Raw genomic sequence first — 9,572 nt, 5'->3', positions numbered from 1 at the left:
GCTCGGAGCTCTCAGGGGCTGGAGGGAGAAACGTGGAGCACTGATTCCCTCTAGCGTGGAGAATGCAGGGCTGGGACGAGGATTTCAGCCCTTCCTCGCTTCACCCACCGAGGCAATTTACCCTTCCCTGTGATTTCAGGGAAAGGTGAAGTTATTTCTGTTTCACTGGCGTGGTCAGCACTGACAGGGATTTGTCCCTGGGTCTGCAGGACACCGTGGGATTTGTCCCTGTTGCTGAATTAAACCCAACTATGGGGGTAGGTGGGATGTGAGAAGGTGGGAGGGGGTTATGGGCTGTCCTGTGTAGCCCATTCCCGCCGCTCCCTGCTCTGCAGGGATGCTGGGATGGACACAAGGAGCGTCGGGTCAGATCCCTGCGAGCTCCCATGTGCTGGTTTTGTGGTTGGGAGGCTCTGGGGTGCCTGGAACCTGGTGCAGGATCCTCAGCCTCCACCAGTGGGTGCTGATGGAGCGTGGCTGTGCCCGGCCCAGGGAGGGCTGTGTGGGACAGGGATGCTCGCGGTCCAGCCGCACAGCCCGCAGGATCACGCTCTCCCCCAGCCCTGCCAGGGGAGAACTGAAGCTCCTTTCCTTTCCCCAAGAAGAGTCCTTCTTGATATACTTCAATAACACCCCGGAGAGCAGGTGATGCAGGTGGAGACAGGAAACCTCCCCGGTTCAGTTGGCCACGGGCGCGTGGGGGATTTTGTAACGTCTCTCTCCAGTCCAAAGGCCATACCCCATAAATCAAATGCTATCTCCAGGGCTTGTCTTCCCCCAAGAGGGGAATAAACATTGGCAGCAGGACTGGAGGAGCACAGCGAGGATGAGAGCAGGAGGATCCTTCACTGATGGCCACGGAAAAGAGGAGCAGCGTGTCTGCTGACAGCCAGGGGTGATCATCTCTGGTGGGGTACAAGCAAACCTGCCTTTGCCTGGTGAGGGGGATCTTATTTCAAGTGCTGATGCTGTGATCCATCCCCTATTTTTAATAAGGAGGATTGAATTCTCTCTTGCCTGCACAGCACATCCCCAAAGCCCAGGGTGTCCAGGTGATGGGCTTTGCTCCCGTGGCTGTTTGGGGATTAAAAACATGGAAATACTATTCCCCCCCGCTGTTTCATTGACCACAAAATAATCGCCAAAAAAAGTCACTCACAGCTTTGTTTGGGGCCAGGAGAGGGCACTGGTGCCCTGTCTGTGGCCAGGAGGATGCCCGGGATTCCTGTCCAGCTGGAGATGCCACCTGGAAGAATCTGCCTCCCTGAGGCTCCAGGACAGGCTGCTCGGCTCTGGAGGAAGGAAAAGCACCAGGAAAAGCAGAGAGAAAAGCCCAGTGTCGGGTAAACCTCCTGATCCGTGTCCAGAAAGTGCTGTGATGTGGGGGAAGGAGAGCTCTCGTGGTCCCCAACCTTTCAAGCTGGCCGGGAGCCACCTCGTGTTTGACGCAGTGAAGACACCCGATCGCCTCGGCCTCCGGGATGGGGAAAACCCAGACAAAAACACTAGAAAACGGAGCAGCAGCTGCCCAGGAACGCCCCAGGGCTCAGGGCCTGAGTGGCTGGAGCTGTGGATCAGTGGCAGGAGTCCAGCCCCTCCAGCAGCTCCACAGGAGCTGCCTGTGCCAAGCACCCCGTGTCACCTCGCCGCTTCCTGGAGCAGAAATCTCCAGTCCTGAAAATGTCAGTCTGACCTGGGAACTTCCCCCCTTCCACCTCTTCCCCCAGCTTCCCTCCACTTTTTCCTTGCTGGAGCTTCGTTGAAGTCACCCACCCTTTCCTCCCACGTGCGTGTCCTCTCCTGAGGATGGGGGTCCCTGCTCCAAGGGCAGCTCCAGCCCCCTGACTCTGGACTGGGTTGGAGGTGAGGCTGGAGATCCTGCCCGCCCACCCATCCCTTCGGAGAAACCTGTCTTTCCAGGGAGGCAGAGCAGCATGTGGGAAAGCCGGGAGCCCTGGAACGTGAATTACCCAGGGAGAGATGAATGTGTGATAGCTTGTACCTGGCAGCTACCGATTGAGCGTTAACGCTTTCAGGAGGGGGCTGAGGCAGCGCTGGGCCTGGGGCTGTCACAGGGATGTCCAGGCTGTCACTGGGATGTCCTGCTGCTCCAGGAGTGGTGGGGTCACCAAGGTGGCACATGGTGACACCTGGGGCCATCGGGGTGACTCGGTCCCTTTCACAGCACAGGGCTGGGGCTCTGGCCTCTGGCAGCTTCCGACAGAAGCAGCCAACATTAGGCAATCTTTTTTTTTTTTTTACCTGTCTTCCCTGGAAGTTGGTAAATACTGCAGCTTTAAACAACGTGAATAAGGAGGAAGAGCTGTCTGCTGCTTCTCCCCTCTTCCTGGGGACACAGATGGACCCTAGAGAGCCCGTGCCAGGGGAGGGGAGTCTCCATGTGCCAATCCTGCCCCTGCCCCGTGTCTTTAGCCGAGGCAGGTTCCATTTCTGCTTTTAACTTTCCTTTTTGTCCCATGCGGCCTCATTGAGGTTCGGGGCAGACTGAGGGGATGCAAAGACTCGACAGCACAGGCTGGACCACCCTGAGCAGACCCCAGGGTCATCGGTGGCCAAAACGAAGCGCTCGCCGGAGGGGCCGTTCCCGCAGCTCCAACACCTTCCCTCCAGGCTGCTGGTGCTGCTGCCCAGCCTGGCTCGATGCCTCGGCCTCTCCTACCTGTGCATGGCAAAGGGCAGAGCCAAAAGCTCGTCCATGGGGCCAGCTGGGAGGTGGGGCAGCCGGCAGAGCCCCCTTGCTCCCCCAGCCCAGCAGGCAGGTGCTGCGGGTGCATCCGCGCAGCCGAGGGCGGGCAAACCCAACCCGCCTTTCCTTCCTCTCCTCCTCTCCCTCCTTCCCACCCCACCCCACGCCCTGGCAGCGCTGCAGGGACTCATCCATCCATTCCCGAGTTACTAATATGCAAATGGGCGCTTTTGCATGGGCCTGACGCCAAGCTGCTGGGTGTCAGGGCACCCGAGGGAGCCGGAGGTGGGGCGAGGCGTGGCACCGCGCCGCATGCTCACCTGGCCCTGCATGGCAACAGGCAATGGAGCTCTAGGTCCCTTCGGGAGCGGACCCACGCCCGGTTCGAGAGGCAGCGGGTGGCAAGGGAGGGAGGGCAAACTGGCAGCCCCTGGCAACCTGGGGCTGACGGCAGGAGGCTGGGCACACCGCGGATTTCCCTCCGCCAGCAGGATGGTGAACCTGGAGTCTGTGCACGCAGGTAAAGGGCGCTTGAGGAAGGACCGGGCTGGAGCTCGCCGTGTGGCTGGGACCGTGGGCTCGGGGTGGAAATGGGGGTTGCTCTGATTCCTGCCACCTTTCCTCCCTTCTTTCCCTCCTGTTTTCTCCTGCTGGAGTGCCTGGTGAAGTGCCCACATTCCTAGCTGGGGATGGATGCTGCCCCGGTTTATTTAGGGGGCTGCCAAGCCATGCCCACAGTGTGGGCGCAGTGCTCCCGCTGCCAGCCCCGACGTGGGGCTGGCAGAAAGCTCAGAAACGTCCTGGGAAATGAGTGTTTAGTGGGACCTGTGGGTCCTGCCATTGGGATAGAGCTGGGAGGAGTGAGAGGGGATAAATTTACGGAGGGATGCAGCAAGGGTGGAGGGAGGTGTGTGTGTGTGTGAGAGATGGGACACGGGTTGGAAGGAGAAAAGTTAATGGCAAAGAGGGAAAAGGAGGGAGAAATGAATGAGGAGGGAGCTGTGGGAGGCTGGGTTGGGTGAGGAATGAATGAACAGGGATACTCAGAGAGACTCCTTCCAGGGGGGCTGATGCAGAGATAGTCTCACATTGTCTCTGAGCAGACCTTGCTCTGCAGTTAGCTGGGCAATCCCTGCCCTGGGAGCTGTGCTGAGCTCCAGCTCACCCTGAGAGAGCTTCTGCCCCCAGCTCAAGCCCCTGAGCCCGGGGGGAAGGACAACATCCCTGGGCACACGGAGCTGAGGGCAAGGCTGGGGTGGGAGCAGCCAGATCCCGCCAGCCCTGCCTGTGGCAGGGGCAGGCAGGAGGCTCTTGGGGTGCAGGAGCCACGTGCCCTGCTAGTGACCTTGTGTCTGGTGCTTTGTGCAGCTCAAAAGGCTCTGTTGGCCCCTGGGTTGGAGGGATGGGGAGGGTTCATCCATCAGTCTTGTCCAGGGCTCATTTCCTTGGGTGCCTATGGGCATGCTGTGGGTGCTGGGAGTCCTGCTGTGCAGGGAGAGCTGGGGAGGGTCTGTGCTCAGGGCTTGTAGCCCCTCAACAAGCCCTGCCTGCCTGTGGGCTCGCAGACAGGCCTGAGGGCAAGGCAGATGGTGCAGCAATGCCACTGCCTGCCACAGGTCAGGCTGGCAGAGGTGGCCAAAGCCTCTGCTCCAGGGCTGTTTCCAACCTCTCCAGAGCTCTGGGTTGCCCACAAGCCCCTCTTCCCTCACAGAAAGATTCCCCAGATTGATACTGTGTCCTCTGCCAGAGCCAGGGGCATCACTCCCAGGGTGGGTTTGGCCAGGAGCTGCACAGGGCGAAGCTTTAACCACCCTTTGTGCAGGGAGGGAGCCCAACACGGGTGAGAAAAGGTTTGTTTTTTTTTTTCAGCCTTGTGCAAAGTCAGTTCAGTATATTCAGGTCAGGGGTCCCCCAAAAACCTCGAGGTACCTTTGTACCAAGCTGCTTGCAGAGGTGTGCTCCCATTTTAACCTGGTCTTTTCCAAGCTCAGTGATTCTGTGGGAAGACACACAGAGTGCCAGGTGAGGGTGGGCTGCTCTGGCTCTGCACACCCTCCTCCCTGCTGAGAGAATTCCCTGCTGGGTACCACCATTTTGGATATTTCCCCTTTCCTGCAGCTTCCAGAGGAGCTCAGGCACCTAAAGCACGGAGCACTCAGCAGACTCCAGGTGATGGTCCCCCTCCTCCACCGCTGGATTTCATTTTTAAAGTCATCAGGCTGGTTTACCCTTGCCCATGTCTGAACAGCTACGAGGAACAAGGGCTTGGGAAAGGCTTTATTTGCTGACACCGTTTGTTTCAGCAAAAATATAGATGCAGATATATCCCCAGAGAAGTGTCTGCACTGGTAGAGCTCCTTTGGTCTGGGTGAACAAACCAGCTACCCCTACTCCAGGTATGTTTGGGAGCTGAGGTGCAGCAGCACATTTTTAATATGGCCCAGGCCGCAGTGGCGGCTCCTAATAGGGCTGTGGTTTAGGATTAGGCAGTCCTAAGTTGTGTTATTTTTCCCAGAGAGGTTTGTTGGTTAGTTTTGTGTTTTTTTTTTTTTCCTAGCCTGCTTATTCTCTGTGTGTTGCTAACCTGGCAAAGCTGTGTGCAGTTGGACTCAGTCTCACAGCCTGCATTGTCTCTCAGGGACTTTTTTTTTTTTGGATGGAGCAGAGGTCAAATCTAGATTTGCATCACTCTGTCCTGGTTATAGTGGGAGATATCAATAAATGTCAATAAAATATCAATAAAAAGGTGTTGGCTACACTTCTATCATATTAGAAAGTGATTCCTGCTGCTTGTTTTTAAGGATCATGGGAGGATGATCCAAACCTCTCAGATCAGTAGGTTTTGATAAAAAAGATTTTCCTCTCCTTCTTCTCTTTTTTTTTTTTTTTTCCCCCACAAGATATTTAAACAGCCATAACTTGTGCACGTTTCTGATGGGCATTTGGGTCTTGGTGAAAATCAAATCCTGGTGCTGTTTTCAGGGGGATCTCAGGGCATCTCAGTCATCTCCCGGCTCCGGGAGGAGGGGAGCTCGCTGATGGATAACATGTGACATTGTAATCAAGTTGCAGCAGCAATTCCTCCTTCCCTCCCCACCCATCCCAGGTTATGATGGGCGAGTGGGTGGGGGGTCGCTCCTGCAGGAGGGACTGAGCTTCTCCTGCTTTGCCTTTTCTTCCCTCCCTCAGCTCCGTCTGAGCTCTTCCAGTTCTTGGTCTGTGCCCATTCAGGTCTTGGAGTTTAAATATTTCCTTTCATTAACATGTATTTGGTGGGGGGTTTTTTTGTTGTTTTTTGGGGTTTTTTTGGTTTTTTTTTTAAGCTTTCAGGCTTTCTCACCAAAGCAAGCACCAAACTTCTGCAGGCTCTCTTAGATTTTTCTTCCTCTTATTTTATGAGAACTTGCCTCTTTTTTTTCTTTTTTTTTTTTATAAAGATACTTTTTTGGCAGGCAGCAAAACTTTGTGCTTTGTAGATTGCCTAAGTTAGGGTCCCTTGGCAGTGTTACAAGACAAGAAGATGTTTATAGCTGATGGTAATTACTCTTCCTGCAGTAGAAATGCTTTAGAAGCCCCACTAAACATTCATGTCTTAATTGCAGAGGGTTTATTTGAAGGGGAAAAAAAAAAATCCCACAACTCTTTTCTCTCTCTCTCTCTCCTTTTCCCCCTCGCTCCTTAATATAATTTGAGGGAAGGAAGTTTCTGAAGTATGTGAAAGTTTCTGCACTCAGGTATAAAATCCTGATTTTTTTTTTTCCCCTGCCTTTATTCGTTTGCTGAAGAAAGTTTCAAACATTAACTTGATCAAAGATATTAAACCTTGGCCAAAAAGCAGATTACCTGCTGTTTGAACAGGGGGGAAGTAGAACCTGAACACACACAAAGCTCTGCCTGTTTTAGTGTGAGCAACAGAGGGAAATGGGTATAAAACCCTACAGGGTCTTTCTAATCCTTTGGGCCGTTTGGAAGTAATAAAAGGTGGATAATACAGGGAAGAGGAAAAGGTTTGCATGATGCTTTTAGATGGCTTCCACCTGCCTTCCCTACCCCAAAAAAACCCACAGCAAACAGCGGCCCAGCTTCCCTGGCTGTTGTTATTCCCCGATGCAAATGGGATGAGCCTGTGGCCGGGATTGGCTGCAGGAAGAACATGCAAATCACTTGGGTCTCGATAGAAAAAAAAAAAAATTATCTCTTTTTTTCACCCCCATCTAGTCTGGAAAGAGTTAAAATTCCCGTGCAGAAAGGTGTAAGAGCCGAGGGGGTGTCCATCTGAATTTGAATAGATACTCTCCCTTCTTTCACTGGCGTGTCCTTGGCCTCTTTTAAGGAGGAGATGAGCAGTCCAGGGTGAAGTTGACCATTGCCACCTTTTTTTTTCAGCCGTGCCCGAAGGAGAAAGTGGCCCCGGGTGTGGTGGCAGCCATCACTTCAAGGGTAAATGACAAATTTGTTGGCCTTGATAAGGATGGGAGGGGGGAGAATATTCAGGAGCTTGGTGGGGGAAGGACTCCTTGGGGATGACACTTCGGAGCAAAGCAGCTCCTCGGTGGCTTGTGGGGGGTGTGAGCACGTGAGAGAAAACAGGGAAAACGCGGGGCAAACAGGGATTGGATGGAGTGCGAAAAACAAGCTGAGTTTGATGGGCCATCTTGAGGGACAAGGGAAGGGTTTGGGAGGGGTCCCCTGCCAATCCAGGTGTGGTGGAGGATGGTGTGAAAGGGAGATCACCTCAGCAGGTTTGGGAAGCTCAGGAGAGAGGCCCGTGGGGGGCTCTCTGTGGTGACTTGACCCCTTATCCTGTGAGTGAAGGGTGGGGACACGACAGCAAGTTGGGGAGGGGGGGGGTAAGGAGTGAGGGGGATGCAAAGAGCAACAGGAGGGAAAGTGCATCCTCGGAGCTGATGAATATTCTAGTGCCTGTATGTTGAGGAATCAGAAATTTGAAAGTCTGATGGTTTATTATAATTACACATTCATTTGTGCTGTTTGGTGGAAGCCACATGTGCCTGTTGCCTGGGACTGTGACCTGTTATTAAAATCAGTTGTGCCTCCTTTGGCAGAGATCAAGATGAGCGGGGATGCGGCAGATTCCACAGACACCCGGCACGAACCGGACCAGGTGGAGCCAGGTAGGGATGATCTGGGATGTGGGGGACACTGGGAGGGGAGGGGGAAGCAAAGGGGAGTGTGGGTGCTGGAAGTTTCTGCTTTGCTCGGCTCCTGTTGCTGCTCCACCGCGCTCTTCCAGCCAGCCCGGGAGTCGATCAGGAATGTGCTCTGGGCTAGGATTGCGCTGCTATCTTGATCAGCATGCAAGATCCTCTCCCTTAATGCCCTCTGTGGCTTCAGCAGGGAAATGTGCTCAGGCCTTGCCAAAGGAATAGTGGCACTGGAATGGTCTGGGTCCCGCTCATCCCACCGCACAGGGAATCAGGGAATCGTGGCAGGGACGTTTCCTCAGGCAAAACTAAGCCTTTTTTATTTTTTTAAATTTTTTTTTTTTTAATGGCCTTGTATGTGTAGAGAAAAATGGGAGGGACTTCGGGAATAATCAAATCCAGTTAGGTGGTTCCAGGAAAAAAAAAAACAAAACGTTGCTCTGCATCTTGAGGCACGATTGGGTTGTCACCTCCTCTGACGCCGAGCAGGCTCTCACTGCTCAGTGGCTGGAAGAAGCCTCAGGATTCCTTGAACAGGGAAAGCTGAGGAAGAGGGTGATGCTTTAAAGGGGATAGCACTGATTTCTGCCAGGTTACCAACGCAAAGCTGTGAGAGGCACCAGAAAAAAAAAAAAAGAAAAAACCAACATTTCTGCCATCAATTCTCCCTCCCACTGCCTGCAGTGAGCTCGGAATGCAAGACTTGAACCCGGAATTTCACAAATTTAGCAGTTATGTCCCTTTTCAGGCAGATAAGCAGCAATAAGAAATAATTTTAGCAGCCACCAGGTATAGCAAACCAAGATAATTAAAAGCTGTGCTATAAACTTAAAGATAAAACCTTTTAAAACCCCAAACTGGTAGAGAAAATGTAGAAGAATCAATTATCCCTTAGCCCTAAGCTTGGGGCAGGGGGATGTGTAAGAGCAGGTTACAACTTTGCATGGAATGATTTTACTGTTTCTCTTTCATTTATATAATTTGAGATAACTTAGGGAAGAAAAAGGAGATTTTGGTTAATCCAGAGAACTCTTAGCATGTTTTAAAGGGCCTAAACCCATCCCTTTATTTAGAAATCCCCAGCATGCTCTTGGCTATTTAGCTGGGTTATCTGACATAATCTAAGGCGGAGATAAAATCTTGTTCTATTCACATCCGTGAACTCTGATTGACTTTGGTCAGCTCAGCTTCTGCTCGGGGCTCTCAGATCACCCCGAGTTGATTTTTGAGATCAGTGTTTCCAAGCAGCTGAGCAAGGAACACATCCCAAACCTCCCAGGCTCTTCAAAAAAAAACAAACCCTGGTGGCTGTCACAGGGCCTTAAATCGGGAGCTGGAGCCTCCTGAAAGGTTTGGCACGCAGAGCTGATGGATAGCAGGGTTAATCAAGATTAGGGAAGCTGGTTATTTGATTCTGGTTATTAAATGGAGTGGGATGCTCTGGCTGCTGTTGCTCTTAGAGTCAGTAGTGTTAAAGCAGAAGGTGGCAGCGCATTTGGTTGGATAAAATATGGGGTTTTTTTCAGCCTAAGCTCCCCAGACAGCCATTAGTGTGAGCTGCAGCACCTCTTTCGAGTGGTAATTGAGGAAAGAAAGCGCAGAAGTGAAGTCAATTTGTTTTAAAATAACGAAAGCCTTCGCAGCAGCATTAGCTGCTGCTCTAGGAGCCTTCAAACCGAGCAGGGAAATCAGAACGGGTA

At 52.8% G+C, this 9,572-nt stretch overlaps 1 protein-coding gene across 1 annotated transcript in view; it reads left to right on the top strand.

Annotated features, from left to right (window-relative positions):
* Positions 1–2,941: 2,941 nt before the first annotated feature.
* Positions 2,942–9,572, top strand: part of POU2F3 (POU class 2 homeobox 3) — a 39,117-nt gene continuing 32,486 nt past the window's right edge. The window contains exons 1-3 of the mRNA XM_027908319.1: positions 2,942–3,227; positions 7,094–7,147; positions 7,774–7,842. Of these exons, the coding sequence (XP_027764120.1) occupies positions 2,942–3,227; positions 7,094–7,147; positions 7,774–7,842 (409 nt within the window). The remainder of the gene's footprint in view (positions 3,228–7,093; positions 7,148–7,773; positions 7,843–9,572) is intronic.

Source organism: Empidonax traillii, unplaced genomic scaffold, assembly GCF_003031625.1.
Source record: "Empidonax traillii isolate 1590-97213 ecotype Southwest subspecies unplaced genomic scaffold, ASM303162v1 scaffold1678:size223582, whole genome shotgun sequence".
Lineage (NCBI taxonomy): Eukaryota > Metazoa > Chordata > Aves > Passeriformes > Tyrannidae > Empidonax > Empidonax traillii.
The sequence above is the reverse complement of the archived record's forward strand: the minus strand, read 5'-3'. Positions and strand labels throughout refer to the sequence as shown.